The 20,252-nt window shown below is 40.9% G+C and overlaps 2 protein-coding genes across 3 annotated transcripts in view; one reads left to right on the forward strand and one right to left on the reverse strand.

Annotated features, from left to right (window-relative positions):
- STARD5 (StAR related lipid transfer domain containing 5) overlaps positions 1-6,435 on the forward strand; it is a 6,951-nt gene extending 516 nt beyond the window's left edge. Inside the window, exons 1-6 of one of the 2 annotated variants that reach the window (XM_014944573.1) lie at positions 1,463-1,590; positions 1,684-1,733; positions 1,862-1,994; positions 3,269-3,386; positions 4,282-4,375; positions 4,942-6,435. In XM_014944573.1, coding sequence (XP_014800059.1) covers positions 1,501-1,590; positions 1,684-1,733; positions 1,862-1,994; positions 3,269-3,386; positions 4,282-4,375; positions 4,942-5,089 — 633 coding nt within the window. In that variant the 5' untranslated portion in view covers positions 1,463-1,500 and the 3' untranslated portion in view covers positions 5,090-6,435. Of the gene's footprint in view, positions 1-1,462; positions 1,591-1,683; positions 1,734-1,861; positions 1,995-3,268; positions 3,387-4,281; positions 4,376-4,941 lie in introns of those variants that run through there. The other variant, XM_014944575.1, reaches the window with a different exon arrangement.
- Positions 6,436-8,677: 2,242 nt separating this feature from the next.
- Positions 8,678-20,252, reverse strand: part of IL16 (interleukin 16) — a 47,808-nt gene continuing 36,233 nt past the window's right edge. Inside the window, exons 15-22 of the mRNA XM_014944576.1 lie at positions 19,259-19,734; positions 16,420-16,549; positions 14,118-15,213; positions 13,432-13,615; positions 11,334-11,435; positions 10,404-10,656; positions 9,385-9,510; positions 8,678-9,130 (exon numbers count right to left, since the gene is read on the reverse strand). Of these exons, the coding sequence (XP_014800062.1) occupies positions 8,937-9,130; positions 9,385-9,510; positions 10,404-10,656; positions 11,334-11,435; positions 13,432-13,615; positions 14,118-15,213; positions 16,420-16,549; positions 19,259-19,734 (2,561 nt within the window). The 3' untranslated portion in view covers positions 8,678-8,936. The remainder of the gene's footprint in view (positions 9,131-9,384; positions 9,511-10,403; positions 10,657-11,333; positions 11,436-13,431; positions 13,616-14,117; positions 15,214-16,419; positions 16,550-19,258; positions 19,735-20,252) is intronic.

The following is a 20,252-nucleotide window of genomic DNA, read 5'->3' on the forward strand; positions in this document are numbered from 1 at the left end:
GATCTGGCCAGAGTGCACTACAAATCCTGGGACGATGGCTTTGAGCTAGACCTGGACAGGCCTCCATATGCTTACAAGAAAGTGCACCTGAACTATGCTGAGCCACGTGTGAAACCAAAATCAAAGCAAAAACTGGAGCAATCTCTAACAGAATCTGATTCCATTTCCATTGAATCCAGCAGTGATCCGCAGAACAGCAGCAATGACCAGTATATCCAGGTGATTCATAGCAAGGAAAAGTATCCGAAACCTGGGACAAAACCCACCAAAAAGAAATCAAAAAACAGTATTGATCTAAATATGTCAGAGCCTAACGAACTGGTATGCTCGAATGTCTGAGGAAGTGCCCCAACCCTTCTGTGTTTTGAATGGGTGTACATGCATTTGTTGTACTTGCTGTTTGAGGTCTATTGGAGTAACTACAACATAGTCTTTGCAACACCAGTGTATGCTGCCATTCCAGGTGGGAAAAGCATAGTTAGCCTTGTGGTTTTACTGTAACTGTATCTTGCTTCAATATCACAACTGATCTGTTGCAAAACTTGGAAGAGAAAACTAATCCAAGTTATTACCTAGTGCTAATGCTGTTAAAAACCAAAAACACTACCTACGGGAAAATCAAAAGCTATGTACTTGGGGCACTTTAATTAAACCAGTACAAAACTATGTCAGATGAGGCTCTCTTTGACACAGTCCCAGCTAAAGATGCTTCCACTGAATAAATTCAGCAGGTAATCAGCTTCCTACAAATAGAGGTGCTATTTACAGTGCAGTTTATGACATCTTGACGTGCCTAGTTTCACTATAGTGTGTGGCTCAAAGAAATCAGCAACAGGCTAATTACAAAGAACACGGAGTTTCTTTAGAGGGTACTGCATGGGCAATGGAGGTATTTGATCGCAGTAATGCATGCCAGCCTTCTAGATGAAATCTTAGATCTTGTATTAATTTTCTGGTGAGACTCCTCAGCCCAGCCTGATAAGCTGCACTGTAGGAAAACTTTCCATTGGTGGCCTTCAAAAAAACTTCCCTCATTACTCCTAATTTAATTCTATTCAGTTTTTCGCATGCCGTTGCGATTTTACACCTCCTTTAGACGCTGAATATTGCCCTTTATTTTTCATGTTGGTGGGATCACACCGGGCTGCCAGCGGGTGAGCAGGCCCCATCTCAGGTGAGAGACCGGCAAGGCCTCCGCCATGGCTGGCGGCGACCCGAGTAACGCCTCATGGCAGCGGCCTGTCGCCCGGCGGCTCTTTTCCCCTCAGGCTGCTGGCGGCAGGCTGCCGGGACAGCCAGGCCACGGCCACCCGCGGCTCCGGCCTGGCCTGCACGGCCGACCCCCGGCCTGCCACCAGGAGGCGAGGCGATAGAAGCCACCTCCTTCCCCAAGCCGCGGCCTCTCAGGTGAGGGGGCGGCGCCGCCATCGGCCCACGGGGGCGGTGCGGCCCGGCGCCCTCATAGGCCGCGGCGGCGCGGTGGCTCCGCCCTGCCCGGCCATGGACTACGCAGCAGTCGCCGAGGCGGCGGCTGAGAAGATGGAGCTCTACCGGCGGGACCCCGGCGGGTGGCGGGGCTGCCGGCACACGGTGAGCGAGCGGGGGCGGCTGAGGAGGGGCGGGCGGGCGTGGGGGGGACGACCCCTGGCCCGGCCGGGCGGCTGAAGCCTCCTCTCCCCGCAGAGCGAGGTGTCGGTTTCGTGGAGACCCTCCGCGGAGTTCGCGGGCAACGCGTGAGTACGGCCGGCTCCCCCCGGCCCTTTCCCGCCCTGCCGGGGTGTGAGGGATCGGCCCCCCGCGGGGCGCTGGGGACCAGGCGGGGCCAAACAGCCGGGGTTGGTTTGGTTTCGTCCCGCCGCAGGTACAGGGGCGAGGGGATCGTGCCCGCCAGCCCCCAGGATGTCTGGGAATGCATAAAGCCGGTGGCCGGCGGGCTCAGGACCACGTGGGACCAAAACGTGAAGGACTTCGAGGTCGTCGAAGCCGTCAGCGATGTAAGTTGGGCGAAACTGACCTGGTGCGGTTAATTTCAGAAGCGCTGGGCTCTGTGCGGACCTTCCTCAGCCTGTGCTCTGTGCAGGGGAGGAGGTTGTGCAGCCTCTATGACAGCCAGTCTGACAATACTGGGATTGGACATCTTTTCTTTTTTTCCTTTCTATTTTTTTGTGAATTTCTTATATTCTCTTAACAACGGCTTATCTTTCTGTAAGGGGCTGCTAATATGTTCTTAGCTAAATACTGCATACTTAAAAATACTTAAATTTATGAAATTAACAATTCTAGCACCGCTGCAGATCGAGCAAAGTATCTTTTTTTTTAAAGACCCTATTTGTGAGGGAAGAGGGGGCATAGAGAATACGTGGCCCTCGCTGAGCAGTGAAGTGTTCATGTCATCAGGTGTTAATTCAGGCCCCATCTGTCCCCACGGGGCTAGGGACTGACTGACCTGGGGACCCTGCGCTTTGCCTTGGTCTCTCTGTCATTAAAATGGAGATGCTGCACTTGGAGCATTACAGATGAAAAGGGCTATGTACGAGCAGTTGTCTCTGGTACTGCGGTTATACACTCTAACTTCCAATTTATTGTGTGTCAGATTAGGCAGTGGATTTACATCCCTAATTCTGAAGTGGGTGTAGGTGCCCGGAGGCAGCCGGGGTACAAACACTGCTATCCCAGGGGTGTTTGTGGAAGTCCTGGGAAGGTGTTTTTCCTTGGGAGAACTTTACACACCCATAGTATTAATTATAAACTTCCGTTTTATTAATGCTGCAACCTGCCACTTGAAATTCATACGCTTTATCAGACTTGCCAGCACTTACCAGTGTGGTAGAAACCTCTGTTTTGGGGAGCCTATCACCACAGAGCCCTCAGCATTAAGTTGGTAGTGTTGAGGTTTCTGCAGCATAACAAACGTGGATATCAAGTTGTACTCATGTGATATGGTCCTTCCTGGAGGGGAGAACCATTGTAACTACTCTATGAGCATAAATGTGTCAGATTTGATTTTCACCGTTCTTTGTGGTATCTCTCCTTGAACAACCTGGAAGTATCGCATTATTACTCTGTTTTTCTCCATTAAACTGTCCTTCATCAACACACCATAGTGCCTTTTGGCTATGCTGATTTGCATTTTGTTAAACAAAGGGTGTAATGGAACTCCGTGTTACAGTTTATAGCATGTAACTGAAAGAGTACCAGAAATTACAGGGATCTTTCTGCTGTACTTTTGAAAGCATCAACTGACATAACTCTGTTTTGTGATTTCCAGACTGTCTCTGTATGCAGAACCACAACCCCCTCAGCTTTCATGAGGATTATTTCACCGAGAGAATTTGTGGATGTGGTACTAATAAAGCAGTATGAAGATGGGACAATGCTATCTGCTGGTAAGATACTTGAGTTGGCAACATGTTCACGTTATGTTAACAGATAACCAGCAGCTACGGGAAATAAATTTAAAATAAAATGTAATTAGCACGCTCTTTTATTAGTTGTTGATCTGATCTCGATCAGGAGATAAAACACTAGTGATCTCTTTTATGTCCCTGTATATATGAGTATATATCATATTAATATTCAGATAATGATTATACTATTGGCTTGTGGTTTCTTCCCTTGCTATGCTTTTGGGATTGAATAAGCTTGGGGAATGGGGGGTTGTCCGTGCTTTTGTTGTTTTTTAGGAACTTACAGAAATTGTAAAAGGAGTCCTGTTTAGGCTAAATCCTGTTTTAACATTTTCTGTAATGCCTCTAGATTTTGGTGAGGCCATTGAATAAACGTATGAGGAAATAAGCGTTCTCATGAAACCAAATAGTGCTGATTTTGAAGAGGTTGCCACTGTGTGGAAGGCTGTTTATTTTTTTCATAGCACTTGCTAGAGTGCAGCTTCTCAGCAGTTAAGTGGCATATACCTCTATGGTATGGGTTTGTTGGAAGTAACTTGAATGACCTCTCAAGGAGAGCAACGCCCTCACACAACATGGGTTCAGTGAAACTCCCTCAGAGGGTCTTGATGCTTAGTTCAGAGCTCAATGACAATTGCTTCTAAATTTAACACTTCTCTGATTTCTCCATTCGATGGCCAGGGTGGTTCCTTTTCAGGGTCTTTTCTGACTGCTTGTATGGCATGGCCCCACATTGGAAAGGTTTTACTGCTGTTCTTCTTAAATGTATTCTCCTATAGCGAGTTTGCTTCTCAGCTGCTGGTGCTTTGAGTACCAAGGATTCTTTCCCATCTTTTGTGAAAATGATGGTTTCCTTGAATGCTTTTCCTTTTAGCCATCAACGTGGAACACCCACTGTGTCCTCCTCAACCAAATTTTGTGAGAGGTTTTAATTATCCCTGTGGCTGTTTCTGTATACCTCTTCCAGGGTAAGAAGTGATCTATGTGAATGTTATATAGTAGAAAGCCCTTCTTATCTTTTGTGTGGTGTGTTTTTTGTGTATGTGGCCTCATGTGATCTGTAGCCTCTGGGCAGTAACATGGTTTTGGTTTCTTTTTACTGGTAATCGTGATGACTGTGAACTTTCTGTTCTCTTTGTGCAATGAATTAGTCTTTCTTCATTTCCGAGAAGGGGTTCTTTAATGTTACAGGAACCATCATCATAGTAGGATTCTTGCTGACCTCTTAAGCAGAGATTCAGCAGAACATACAAATATGGTCTTAGGTTTTGGTAAATCAGTATCTGGTTGTTTATTACAGTGCTGTAATTCATAAACAGAATCGTCTACCTAATTAAGGCGTAGTTTAACCGTAACTTGACTTGTGGAGATAGACACGTTCATTGAAATTTTGAATTAATGTCTGTTGTTTGTTTTTTTTAAAAAAAAAGTACTGAGAAATATCTATCATCAGGTAATGTATATAAGAGTCATTGCAAAGTTCTTACTGCTTTTAAATTGCTGGCTATAAAAATCACCTGCATTGTCTTTGCAGGGAACCAGGCAGGACTCAGCTCCTCAGTTTCTTTCAGACTGATCTCGGTGGCTACCTTCCCCAGACGGTGGTGGATTCCTTCTTTCCAGCTAACATAGCTGGATTTTACAGCAACCTGACCAAAGCTGTTAAGGCATTAAAAGCATGACAAGACCAATAGCTGACATCACCAGCTAAGGGTAGGAAAAAACCTGACAGCTCGAGGGCAGAAATAGGAAGTTGGCCTTATGGGACTGTACTACCAGCAAAGATACTTAGGAAAGGGGAACAATGGATTAAGTAAAGTAAATTTTTAAAACAGCATTTTTTTACCTGTCTCTGTTCAAATCAAAGTATTCTTTTCTAATACAATATCCTTCATTTTTATAATTAAAGAAATATCACAGCAGAAGCTGGAAGAATCCTGGAGGCAGCACTGGTGGCTGTCTGCAGGGAGAAGATGCAGATACTAGATTTGCTCTCATCCACGTTTTGTCAGTGTCTGTGAGGAGCAGCATTGCTAAAATCCACTTAGCACTACAGCATTAGGTGGGTGCGGGGCAGCCCATTTTGTCTCTGAAGCTCCCTGTAGACTCCTGTAGAACAACATTCCTTCCCCAAAAGAAGAGGTAGCTGTTTTGCTATCAGTGCTCAGAGATGCTAAGATGCTTCAGTGGGTCCAAACCAGCAAAAGGTAAAAGCCAGAACAAATTGGATCGTGTGGAGGATCCTGCTTATGTGTTCCAGCAGACTTCAATACTAATGGTAAATACGCCTTAAGTGTGTTTTTTTTTCTAAATTAAATCTACCGGTGCAAATCAGTTCATAGTTCTGTGAGTTGACAAATAGACACTCTTCCTTTCTCCTCTCTGTACCAAAACCAGTGATTTCTGCAATGTCGTGATACAAGCGGCACTGACATAGTGGCAATAAATAAGAGGACTAAGCACTTTACTTGCCATTTTTTTAAATGCTTGAAAGGAGCATTTTTAACTGCACTTGAACATTTTTCTGTCTCCTGTGGTGAGAGTTTTTAACGGGTAAATGATCTTTTCTGTAGCTTAGTCTTGACAGGCCGTAAGGACGTTGCTTTTTTCCTAAGACTGGTTTGCCTCACAGCATTATCTTGGGAAATCAGCTCCTGATCTTGTGTGCAGTGATGTGTCCGGCTTTAGATGATGTTTATGGTGCTGGTTACTGCAGGAATATCAGACATTACTGTGGATTACATATAATTGCAAGAGGAAAATTATTTGCTGAATTAGGAATTTAAATGCAGGTTGTGATTTTAATGCTGTAACCTGATTATTTAACAAGGTGAATGTGCTGCTTTCTGTCCCTGTATTTGTTTTATATTTAGTATAGGGCACGGACTTGCACACAAAGTTTCCCACTGTACATCTTGCCCTGTGGAATAGATTTTTCAAGGAAACAGTTTTTAATCTAGTCTCCTTTGTGTACAAAGATGTAAAAACTTGTATAAGTGTGATGAAATAAATATTTTTCTGCTACATCTTGCTGTTTTTCCTGGATCATCCTTTAAAATGGTTTCTCATGCACTTGCTTTGCCATCAAGGAAACGTAAGAGTCACTTGAACCTCCAGTGTCGCACTGAATTCAAAGCAACATGGCACAGAGAGCCTTCACTGCCAAATACGCTCCCCACTAACTTGAGGATAAAGGTGTTTTGGTGAAGGCACTCACCTTCACATCTTTTTTGCCCTTGGTTGGTCCTTATTCCCAATTTAGATTGCTGCTTTGTGTACTTATAAAGAGTAACAAATTCACTGAGAAGAGATTTGTGCCCTGATGTTGCAGTCTCATCTGTATTTAGCTAAAGGTACAGAAGTTGTTAGGCATGAAGTTCAGTATCTCAGCAAGTCTTTACAGGATTATGATTAATTTAATTAGCAAAAAAAGTTCAAGGAGCAGAGCTCAGGTCACCACTCGTTCTTCCTGCAAGTAAGCCTTTTGTAGACACTGGGGCTTTTTATTAGCTAATTATTATCCATTTAAATTACCATTTTTTTTTATTGCTTTGAGCAATAAAGATGATAGTTGAGGCTCTTCCTTGGAGTAATTTAAGGATCCCTTTTACTGAGTGATCAACATGTTCTATCCAGAAGGAATTAAGAGCCCTTCTGTCCTGCCAATTTGGAAATGGAAATGGCTTGGCAAAGATCATCTTTTAAGATCTTGGAGGACTCCCGGTAGGACGCGCTACCTGTCACACAGCATGTTTTGACTTCTTTTGGTCTTGGCAGATGCCAAGAAATGCAGAGGCTTGCAAAAACTGAAAAACTTTGGAAGTGAAGTGAGAAGAGCACCTCTGGAAACAAACAAGATCAAACCTGTCTTGGTGGGTGGTTGTCAGTTCTTAAATTGATGAAATTAAATAGCTGTTTCAGGACACCTGCAGCAGACAGCATTGAAACAATTAAAGCATTCAGTGCTATGGCTGTAGCTAGTCCAGTCTGCTCTTAAAGTTATGAAGTTGACCAAAAAGTGTGATCTGTCTTACAGGAAATAGCTGTAACCGTGCTAAGGAGTTCAGGCCTGCTTTTCTGTACAGAAATCATTCATGGTTTTCCTGAATTGGTGGTACAGGCAAGTGGTTGGAAAATCATAGCATCTTTTATATGTACCAGGCCTTTACTTAGACTTTGTTAAGCCTAAGCTTAAGTTAAATACAAGAAATTCTACAACAAAATAAAGAAATATTCATAGGGTTTCAGGTAGGTACCAGTTCAAAAAAGTACAGAAAGATTGCCTCTTGCATTTTCCTTCTATTTCGGTTGCTACTCACTTCATAGAAATTTTTTGAGGGTTTTTTCATTGTTTTTTGGAAAAGACATCTCAGTTGGTAAGGGGTTTGGAAGTGTGGGGGAAGATGACTCATCAAGAATGTTCTCTCCATATTTAACATAGAGTTTACTTGTGAGCAAAAGCCAAAGCAAGTCATGCCTGGATTCAGTTAGTACCTTCTGCTGTCTATCTTACTTTCATTTTCCTCAATTACTGGTTATAGTTTGATGAAATTAAGTAACCAAAGAAGGGTGCAGCGAATTCCTGGCTACGGGAAGGTGAGCAGCCGAGGGCAATAACCAGTGCAGTCACCTGGCTTTCCACTGGCAAGTCACCACTTCCATCCTGATACTGCATTTCTCCCTTTAGTGAAAAAGGTCAGAGACCAAATGGGTGCACAAGACCATCTTGCATATATATACGTGCTGCTGCAAGTAGAACTCCATACAGTGCTTAGAGAGCCTTGTCAAAATGCCTATTAGCAGCATTTGAGGCATAGATCTATCTCCAAGAATAAATGTTTGGATTCAGAACTTTTAATTCCCAAATACTCTCACTGGTACTTCCACTTACAAAACTAACACAAAGACATTTCAAAAAATGTGTGTGGTTAGAAGGTAAGAGTTGTTTCTAAATGGTTTGCTTACTCTCCTGCTGTAGTCCTCCAAGACCTCTGGCTGGAGGGTTAGAAAGACCTCCTCTGTGTTACCAGGTGTTGACTGTCCTGGCTAGAGTTTTCCAGGGGACATTGCCGTTTTACACACACAAAGCTGCATACCTTCGTCTGCCCTTTATGCATTCCCTAAGGCTTTTCCTTTGCTGTAGCGTTTAGAATTGTAGACATGTTTCTTGGGATGGTGAGGTAGGGAGCAAGACTTGTAGAGAAGGATGGAAAGCTTAGCACAGAATGTGCTTCTGATGTTTGTTAAGTTAATGGCTTAAAATAGGAGAGTACTGTACTGTCACATATTTTATTACAACCAGTATATTATTAATAGTCATTATTTTATAATTCTATACTTTTAACATCTGTTGCTGAATGTTGAAATAAGAATCATGCACATTTTGTGCACATTTTATCACAGACAGCTTGCTCTGTAACTGTGTTCTTCTCATATGTGCTTTCTGAGTATTGGGCTGTGGAAGCCAAATGCTGCAAGTAATAAAATCCTTTTTTGTTTGCAATATTGGCAGTAGTCTAATTCCTCCTCTTACAAAGTTTCAGATGACTTGTTGGTAACAGAGCTTGGATTCTTCCTCTTGATGATAGCTGTGATGGGCCCATCAGGTAATGCCTTGATGATATTCCATGCTTCAAAACGAGTGAGTCCTTGCATGGCAGTTGTGTGCACTTGTAACAGCTCATCGCCAGGCTGAACAGGGCTGCTTTGTTCTAATGCAGTCCCTGGGGAAAGAAAATGAATTTCCTTTAATTCTTTGTGTGGAGGAGTCTTTAACAGATCTTTCATTTACTAGGGATCCCCAGCATGTTTGGTATAAACCACCTGGTCTCAGCAGGCAACAAATTACTGGCTGCACAGGATAATGCTGCATTTACAAAAAATACCATTTTCATGGGAATAAATCAGCAGTCAGTTATGGACTGCACAAGTTTGTATCAGCTGAGAACCAACTGTGTATGTATTTAAGCATGTTTACCTTTAAATATCCTGTTGATGATGATGGGTTTATCTCCATGAATAGAGCCTTTCCCTCCTTCCAGACTGAATCCTAAACCAGCAGGTGTTTTTTCTAGAGTTACAGTGCAGATTGTATCTTCAGTTGCTGGAAACAAATGGAGAGTTAGCAGATGGGCGCTGCATAGGCTGAAAAGCTAAAACAAAAGCTGTTACAAAAAATGAACTTCTATGTTGTTTGTAAAGGCATCATAAACCACCAAATGAAAGAGAAATCTATAATTTCTCTTTTCGTCATTGTAAGGCCCTCTGGGAAGCTGGGAAGAGAAAGTTGTGTTTGGATTTATGGCAGAATGGAAATATGAAAATGAAAGCTGGTGACTTTTACTAGAATTAGAAAAATCCACTCAATGAACAGAGTTTAAGCTAAACAAATTTGACTTGATATTACTTATGAAATAGTTGTCAACTACAAAGCTCCTAATGTTTATTTGCAGTACATAAATAAAACTACAGATCTCCAGATTATGCTTTAGAAAAAAAAAACCAAAACAAAAAAACACAGAAATATCTTAAGAATGTGAAAGGTTCTGCAAATGTTTGACCTTGCTATGGTTCAGATGTAGCCACCTGCTCTGTCAAACAATAGCACATTGTTTGTTCAGACCAAAATTCTCTTTCACAGAGAAAAAACTAGAATCTAATAATATTAGAATAAAGAACCACTATTCACTGAGTTGTCATTATACCTTCAATTAGATGTCTTACTACAATAATAATCTTTTTATGCCTACAGAAATTCATATAGAGGATCACACTTGGTTTTTTTCAGAGGGTTCCTTTATTTCAGAAATCCATTAATTATTTCCCTTTTTGACAAAGTTATTCCAAATGTCTGCTTCGGGAATGTTTTGTCTGTCTTTAATCATGGTTCTCAGATTTACACAGCCAATGCTGAGCTGCTTTATGAACACCCAGGACTTCAGGTGGTGAGTAGACCCTTAGCAGGTGGGTGCTGCAAGGTAACGCCACTGAACTTACCAGATTCTTGGGAAGCATCACTTGCTACTGAAGATGTACTAGAATTGATTGAAACGTTGAGACTTTTTTCTCCATCTTTAGCTTTTCTAGTGACAACCACAGCTTGTCTGGGTTGTCGAGCCTGTCGCATGATTGCTGAGGCATCGTGGTGAGTTGCACCTTTAAGAGACTTTCCATTGATGGATAGTACTTCATCTCCTTTCTGAATAGTTCCTTCCTGAGATGCTAGTCCATTGGGAAACACCTTGTGAACCTGTTGAAGAGCCCAGTCACCACACAAGGAAAGAGGAGAAAAAACAAAAAGGACAAATCACTAGGTCACTCAGTTAATACTTTTTACCAGGTGTATTTTCCCTTCTTTGCCAGGAACAAATTGCTTCTAGTGCGTTTCAGGACTGAGAGCGGAATAAATTTGTACAGAGAATTTTTTCTGGGTGCAGCCCAGGCAGCTTGACATTTGTCTAACCCTGCTATCAGATGGCCAAGATCTTGCTGCTGCCTGTGCTTTCTTATCCTCCCACTGCTCTGCTGGTGGGAGGAAGGAGGCGTGAAGCTGGTCTGTAATTTCCACACCCCTTATATGTCTATGAGCTCACCTCATTCCTCCTGACCACTTTGCGTGGTCTTCTATAAGCATGTAAATAAGGTGTCAGTTACTTCCTGCTGAGGGCTTCCCTTGGCTTTCAGAGCTGCTGGGGACTATGGTGCCCAAGGGAACAGTACACCCCTGCCAGTCACCTGGAGAAGGAAGCTCAGTGCAGAAGGGTCCAGATTTCACCCATTAAGACCATAATTCTTCTGATCCTATCAGTATAGCTGCCTACTTTGATTATGCCAAAAACTAACCTCTGTAGTAGAAAACCAGTATGTTACATATTTTTAGATAGGGTAGTTGTTTTTGGACTATTTTGTAAGAAAGATGCTACTTACTGTTACCACTTTGTTTTCTAGATCAATGCCCCCTGCCAGGCTGAATCCAAGCCCAGTATCTTCTTCTTTATGCAAAATTGTAACATGAATATCATCAAATTCCTAGGCAGAGAAAAAAATAATATCAAGAACTTCCCAATAGACATATCAAGATGATTGGAAAATCATCATGGGTTTTTGTTTGCTCCATTGTGTGTTTTATAATGAGAATTAGTGGCATAAGCATGATACTGAGACGTGTTTTAGTATATATCAAAGTGATTGGAAAATCAGCATGGTTTTTTTTGTTCCATTGTGTGTTTTATAATAAGAATTAGTGACATAAGCATGATACTGAGACGTGTTTTAGTATTTAGTTTTGATCAAATTTACCTATTAGTTACCTCGTTTAAAAATGCTATTCTGTGGCTAAAGTTGTTCTGGTTTGGTAAACCAGATCAGTTTGATCTGGACCATAAATGGAATTATCTTTAAAAGTATAGATATCATGTACTGTAGAAACAGAAAATATTGCTGAATCATGTTAGAAGACCTTTTAATTGAAAAAGTGGGAAAAGAATTTGGCATACCTCACATGGATACAAGTGTCACAGCTTAAAAATTGCTTCTCAGTCGTATATTTAGTTTTTAAAAATGTTCTAGTAATGGGTAGAGTAAGCTGTCTCTGACTGTTATCCCAAAGATGAGTCTGTATAGGGTAACAACTCCTATTTTAGCCTAGTTTACTTTCGTGTTTCACAATCATGTCCAGTATGTGAACAACTGTAGTTACATCTTTTGATATTGTGTCTTGTTTCCTTCCACAATGGAATCCACTGGCCAGCTGTGACCAGGCAGAGGGTACATGCTGCTCAGAGATTGTCCTGAATGTTCCCTGAAAACAGTCAACTTGATATGAGAGAGGTTGTATAGGGTGACAACTCCTATTTTAGCCTAGTTTATTTTCGTGTTTCACGATCATGTTCAGTATGTGACCAACTGTAGTTACATCTTTTGATATTGTGTCTTGTTTCCTTCCACAATGGAATCTACTGGCCAGCTGCGACCAGGCAGAGGGTACATGCTGCTCAGAGATTGTCCTGAATGTTCCCTGAAAACAGTCAACTTGATATGAGAGAGGCCAATGTCCCATCGAGGGCAACATTGCAACATCACTTTTGCTGCTAATCAGACCAAAAATATCAACATGGGATGTTGACAAGAAACACAAGCTGACAGAAAATCTGGCTTTTGTAAATTCTGCTTGTCAAACTGCTTTTTGTTTGCGACATACTAGCAAAGTTTGCTGTAGTTAGTAAGAATTAGTCTCTGACCTGAGAATATCTCTGCCTAGTATTCTGATAGGCAGACATGAACTCACTGCCCACGCTCTGTGCAGTGCAGACACAAACCAGGACTAGCCTGGGACACACATCACTGCAGTTAGCAAAGAGACAAAAACTATATTATTTTAGGCTCATTGGCGCGTTAATGCAGTTATGCTACTTTTGTGCAGCTTGGAGTGTCTTAACACAGCAAGAACATAGCTGCTAGCAGAAGCTGAACTTTTTTCAGTGCAGAGCTCTGGAAGTTATCAGCTTTTTCTTTGAGTGTGAGCAGTCTTTAAAATCTTTACAGTTCTGGAAAGCACATATTTAACCTTGATTTTTACATACTGTGAGGTTTATTGCAATTCTAGACTAATCCATTAAGACTAAAGATTCAAGTCTTTACAGTTCTGGAAAGCACACATTTAACCTTGATTTTTACTTACTGTGAGGCTTATTGCGATTCTAGACTAATCCATTAAGACTAAAGATTGCTCAGTATCCCAAAAATGAGGCATTGGGTATCTCAGACTGGCAACCCATGCTAAAGGCCTCCAAAATACCAATGCTTACTTCTGCATACAGCAACCTGTTAGTTAAATAGGTGTTACTCTTGCTTAGCTGTCTTTGAATACTTCAAGATTTTTTTGATCAAAAGAGCTAAATGTTACTACTGGTACATATTGAGATTACTGTTTTATTTGATATAATATCAGGTTGCAAAGACTACCCAGGCGCATCCACTCCACAGCTTTCTGAAAACCATGCCCAAATAGAAAAAGCAGATTTACCTTTAAGGTTGCTTCGTCTAGCGATTTGACTTCCTCTATGAGCTTTGCTAACTCTTCGGGGGAAAGCAGGGAGATGACAGACTGCCCTGACACACCGGATGCTTGAGGTGAGCCGTGTTCCTGTTTCTCTTCTTCTTTCTCTTTGTCTGCAAGGCTCACGGTGTATTCTCTCAGCTCAGAGAGGCTGTCCCATTGTGGCAGGAATAAAAAAGAAACAGTGAGTTATGACAGAACAAAAGCATAGTACAGACGATTTTGGAGCAGTGATTTTTTGATCTTATCCGCATTTAATTGGAGTGGTAGCTCCTATGGTAAGCATTAAATACATACAAATGTAAATTAATTCTGTTAGCCTAACAGAAATAGGATCCACCACAGAAAATAATAGGCATAATCTCTTGCCCCAGGCAAAACCAGATTTAAATCTCCTTTATTTTGGAGATTCTAGAAATATCCCTCCTTAAGTAGGAGGAAGCTTGAAATGCATGTGTACTATATAGTAAAAATTTAAAACAAGTGTAACAGTTATGGGAGTCATTTAACCTTTGTGCTCTAAAAAAAGTTCTTAATTTAGTCTGTGCTTCACTGTTGACTGCTGCTCCTTTAGAATGTTAATCTCTCAGCAGATCAGCACACATGCTCACCAATGCTGATCTGCAAATCTACTTTTAAATATGGTATCTTACTTTAGCGAAAACCCAGTGTCCAGGTGATGACTCTCATTTGCAGGTGAGAGAGAAGTCCCATCCTCCTCCAGAGAGGACTGGGACAATGTGTCCAGAGTTTCCCATGCATTGTTTCCAGAAGAGACTGGAGACTGAGGAAGGCAAAGCAAAGACTTCATTAAAGCAGATGACACCTGGCTACTGATGGAATAGATTTTGCTGCACTTTTCATCATACGCCTTCATCATCTCAGAAGACTGGGTAGCAGTAAGTGGGAAGCTTCGCGACCGTAGGCTGTGTGCTTTTGCAAGCGATAGAGGATGGGAAGTTGCAATGGCTTCTGTAGTTAAGAGACCCGATGAGTTTTCAGCATTGGCATCATTGCTTTTCTCTGAGCTAGCCACAAGGACGTCTCTTGGAGAAGAAGATCTATCTAGGCTCTTTGTACCCGTGACCACAGGTGACTTTGGCTGTTGTTGGCTAGTTTCACAGCATTGGAGAAAGGCTTGGTTTAAATGGGATGGAGCCACTTCTGACCCTGTTCCAGTGGGAGAGTGTTCTTTCTGGACTGAAGGTTTCAGGCTAAACCTTCGTGGTATTTTTTCGGGTGATTGCGGAGCACTCAAGGATTCAAATGAGCTTATTCTTTGTTTTATTGATGATCCCCTAGGAGAGCCACGGGATAAACTGGATTGCAGTTCTTTGCTGGAAACACTCTCAAGGTCAGGGGGACTTTGATTTGTCTGTGGTTTTAGATCTGAATTTGCTTTCCTCAGTCCTTTCAGACTTTGGCGAAACCAGGCTGGCTTAGGTGCAACAGGAGGACCCTTTTTCACACTTTCATTTTGATCTGATTTTAGCGCTTTTGAACCAACTATTTCTGATTCTGATTTCTTCAGAACTGTCTCTGAGCTGCTTCGATTTTTATTCTCTTTATTTGCGTCGATGCCATGTTGCAAATCTAAGTGGACGTTGTCTTCAGTCATGGTAGGATTAAATAAGCTTTTTATGCAGTCGGAAATTTTAACCCAAGGGTCTTCTGTTGTTATATCAAGACTATAATCTACCCGTGCTTGTCTTTTAAGTATAGGTCTTTGTATTGATGAAAGTGGATTCCCTGTATTAATGAAACATTGATTATAAACAAGCCTCCTTATAATTCTCCTTCTCTGTCACTTAACTACGTATTGCTAATAATTCATTAAATTTGAATTTCATTCAAGCCTCCAACAGGTATTTTTTAAAGTTTCTAAAAAGTTTAAACTCTTTTAAAATCCAGAACTCTTGATCTACAAGTTCCAATTCTTGACACTTCAATTAACTGAAAAACAAGGCTCTTCCGTACTTATACACAAGATCCCTTTTCTAAAAAGCCTGCAACTTTTTAAAGGTAACCTGTAATTCTGGGGTTCTGAAGTCATGATGTAGGCTATGACAGTTGAAATAGAAGGCTAAAATTGCGATGTTGTTTGCAGCCTAGTGAAAAAGCTAGTGTTACAGTAAATTCTTTAAAAAAATAATGTTTCTTTCCTACCTTTGTAAGTATATCCTGATCTGAAAAGACTCTCCCGTGAAGATCTTTGTTTAATATTTATGCTTCCTTAAATTTGTGTAGGTGTTTCCAGTTGTATTTTTCTAGTAACTAAAAAACTTAATTCTAATGTAAGAATATTTTTTAAACCACAGACCATTAAGCATTTTAATATTAGCCATGGTAGAGCTGAATGCCAAAAATCTTTTGTTGTGCAGTTGCACAGTTACTGTTATCTGCTTCAGTGTAAATAAAAATATATTTTTTAAGGCACCATTACTTTTTTTTTAATGATTGGAGTCAGAAGTTACAGAATCATGTAATGGTTTAGGTTGTAAGACACCTCTTGAGATTGTCTTGTTTCCTTAATACTAAGTTTCCTTAATTCTATCTGGTGCAACAAGATATTTACTCGATGGTTTGTATCATTGCAACATTTGAGCCTTGAAACTATGCATAAAAATGTCCTCTAGAAGTGCTAAAACTAACCTCTCGTATCAAATTTTCAATATAAATAAGCAGTTTCATCTGAAGAAATACAGCAGCATTGTACCTGTCCATTAATACTTTTTTTACAGTAAATCATCTATTATGCTGACTATGATATAGTTTCTACCTTATTTCAAAGATTAATCAATTGTTTGAAATTTCATCTGTTCACCCCAAAATATACAGATACGGATTGCTCTCTGCATTTAAAGAGAAAGGTGAAGTGAGCTTGATACCCATTCTGGAATCCAAACCAAACGATAGGTCCAGCTGCAAAAAAAAAGTTCATGGAAATAAACATACCTAAGTTAGCTTTTCTTTCTTGATCTCTACCCGCAGTTATGTGTTCAGTATCGTACGCTGTAGGAGAAGTGGTAAAGGCACTGGGGGTTACATCAGTTTGATGTCCCTCTAGCATTGGTTCTCCAACTTCCTGCTGAACAAACAGGAAGCAGAAGTGTGTCAGAATGCAATTATACAAACCACCCGGTATATGAATCTGAAAGAAACTCAAAGTTTCATTTTTTTTAATCTGAAAAGAATTATTGAATAGATATGTGAATCTGAAAAAAGCTCATAGTTTCATCTTTTTTTAATCTGAAAAGAATTATTGAATAGAAATCAAGTTTTCACTTCTGCTTTGTATGTAATCTTCATAGGATTTAATTCATTATATATTTCAAGAGAGCTGGCATGATATTTTATGGTTATACTTGTAAACAGACTGGAAAAAATTCAATTAACATCTCAAAAGTTTAGTAGTAAACTAAAAGACTGCCTACTATAATTTTCAATTTTTGTCAGAATTGGCAATTCAGTAGACTTTTGCAAACCAGTCAAGCAAATTTCCTGTAACTTCATATTAAACTCTCTTTTCTGTTGAAGCCTTTTGCCCTAAGCACAAGCTAGACTTGCTAAATCATTACTAAGTTTCATAGCTCTCCCTTTCTTGTTTTTGGCTGGAAACAGGGTGAGAGGATTAGCTTGAGATTGCAGTAAGTGCCACTCTCATCATTAACACATGCTCTGGACTTGCTTGATTCCTTTGTAACCAATGCCACCAACATCATTAACACATGCTCTGGATTTGCTTGATTCCTTTGTAACCAATGCCACCAAGTTACCATCTGCCCTGCTGTGACACTGGAAGTGCTCTCTGCTGTGTAGTTAAGCTTCAGGATTACTTAATAGGAACCAAAACCAAACAGAAACAGAGTGTGAAGGTTCTAGAAATAAATGAGATTGTCCTGAAAAAATCAGTAATAGAACAATTTCTTATCTTTTCTGAAACGGGCTGGTGGTTCTTATGCAAGTTGCTTATTCTAGGGAAACCTTTCTCCATCCCCTGCTTAGGAGGGTCCTTCTTGAAAGTTGCACTTGTGTTCTGTTGTTGTTAGATGTGGACATCAGATATTTAGTAAGTGAAGTAGACAATTTGGAAGCACTGCGAACATACAGTTTGCTCTTACTCTTTACCCAATGGCGGTTATACCTATGTTTTTACTGATGCAGTTTAAAGCACAGTTAAAAATACCAATTAAGCATTCTTGGTTATGAAAAGCAACCTTATAGTCTGCAGAACCCCCATTAAAAAAAACTGTGGTATGCAGCCCTCAAACTGACTAATACAAAATGTTTCGGGAATAAAGGTTAAAAAAATATTAAAAAGCAGAAATAAAACCTCCTCTTAATGATCTGAAATACATTCTGACAAGAAACCCTCTCTCCTGGGGACTTAAAGGAGCTATTGCCCTGAGTTAACAGACCGACTAACTAGAGGAAGTTACCTTCATTAACAGAGCTTGACTTTTCATAGACTTTATTGATCTGAAGATTCTTTTTTTTTTTTTCTCCTTAGTACTGAAGAATAAGTTGCATGCAGTGATAAGTTCAACAAGTACTTATTTCTGTGAATTTTACTTCTGAAAGGTGATTTTCTAGCAGCTGCTGCTGAATATGTGTCTACTGCTCTCTTAGGGGATGGTAAAAGAATGACCTTACATGAGGTACTGAATTGAAACTTTCTTGGGTGTTAACATGGACTTCATGGACTTCAGTCTGACCTGTAACATTTCATTTTGATCTCTGCAGATTGGGAACTTGGGGGAGTGGGGGAGAGAGTGTTATTTGCACTGCACTGAGATCTGCTCATTTCTACCGGTTTCTTACTAAACCCAGGGGAAAGAGCTTTCATTTTTAAACAAACCACAACTTTGTTTCAACATGCAGATCTCACAATCCCTCACGCTCATGCAAATGTGAAACACTGTCTTTCCGTTCTAAGAGAGGGAACTGAAATTTAGTAACCTACAAATATACACTCAGTTTTCAAATACTGTAGCTTATCAACAAATATGTATGTGCCTTGCAATATAAATGAGTTTATTTAGTGCCTCTTGGTCTCAAGAAATGTCTTTGAGCCCCAAACTACCTGCTGTACATAATGTTAGTGTTTTCTTCCAATAGAAATCCACTACTGAAACACAGAAGTTGTTTCACGACTTCTCTACTTCATAAGTGATTGACTCTGTGAGTGTCGAGGTCAGGTTCAACCATTCCAAGCTGAGGTCAGAGGCTGTGCAAACTCCAGTCCCAGCCCAGAGCACGTCCCTGTTCCAGTCACGCTGGAACCAGGGAGTGTCCAGTACCACCAGTGATGTGCATTCACAAGGAATGACAGTGAGGGACTCGGGTTCATTCTTGCTGCTGCTCTCACTGAGATTTTATCTCAGATTCCTTGGTATGGCAGAAAATTTCCTTCAGGTACTTCTCTGCCTTTTGACCTTACTTTGAACATCACGTTTTGACCTAAACTGGCTTCACTAAGATACATATGTTGTTTTCAGAACGGGAGATCCTCATTCCCTTCTCCCAGTCCTCATATTTATGCATGCTTTAATACATAACCTTGTTTTCAGAACGGGATAGCCTCATTCCCTTCTCCCAGTCCTCATATTTAGATACATATGTTGTTTTCAGAACGGGAGATCCTCATTCCCTTCTCCCAGTCCTCATATTTATGCATGCTTTCTCTTTCTCCCTTGCCTTTTTTCCCGCCATCATATAAAGTCATTTAGGGGACCTCCTTCCCCTACCTCACAAATATGCAAATACAAGAAAAATTTTGCAAATTTTGCCTTACCTGGACACTTGCAGAAGGTGATATATCCCCTTCTGATACAATCTTTTCTTTTCCATCTGCATTACACTGGTCATTACATGTACAGTCCTGCTTAAAATATTTCCTTGGCGGAGGTTTTGGCTTTGATGATTTAGGTTTTCTAACGAGGATCTCTGATGATTTCTTGGTGTTTTGCAAGGGGCGACCTCCCTCACTACAAGTAGGAGGGGAATTTCTCTCCGAATTATTACCAGACAATGAGTACAGCAGGCCAGGTTGTCTGGTAATTGGTACATCAATGCTGTGGACTCTGGCTTTCAAGTCAGCCAGCTGGTATGCAGCACCGTTACTACATGAGGACCTGGGGTTGTAGCTGCTGTCGCTGCTGGAGCGGGTCATTAGCTTCGGTGGCCTGCGGCTGCAATGCCCAGCATTCCTTTCCATGTGTTTTTCACACGGGTGTCTTCCATGCCAGCTTGTTTCTAGTTTTTTAACACCTGTATCGGGAACAGGTTGAAAATGTCTATTCAGATACATGCAAAATGCTCACTTCAAAGATTCAGCTGATTACGTTTGCGGCTAAATACCATCAATTGATGTAAAGGTATGATTTATGCATTGAAGGCTTGAAGATCGAAGAGTCAACAGTTACATTCTTGGATAGCAAAATTACATTATATTTACCCTATATATATATATATCAGCAATCTAGTTTACTGGTCATGATTCTGTTACCTTTAGTCCTTAAGAAGAAATGAGGATACTAAAAGGAGTATCATTGCAATACGTTACTGTGGGAGGATGTCATAGCTGAACTGGGCAAATAGCTCCAGCCATGACTGCACGTGCCTTTCCTCACAAGGGGATTAACAAGCTGTTTGTTCCCAGGACATCACCTGCATTGTGCAGTTCCTTGCTATCATAAGTCCAGTTGTTTGAAATGTTTTAAGCAGAGGTTATGAATTGGAAAGGATGAACAAGACCAGCGGGAGGAACTTTGCACCAAAATTTTTGC

This window comes from Calidris pugnax, unplaced genomic scaffold (genome assembly GCF_001431845.1).
Source record: "Calidris pugnax isolate Ruff unplaced genomic scaffold, ASM143184v1 scaffold70, whole genome shotgun sequence".
In the NCBI taxonomy this organism is placed as follows: domain Eukaryota; kingdom Metazoa; phylum Chordata; class Aves; order Charadriiformes; family Scolopacidae; genus Calidris; species Calidris pugnax.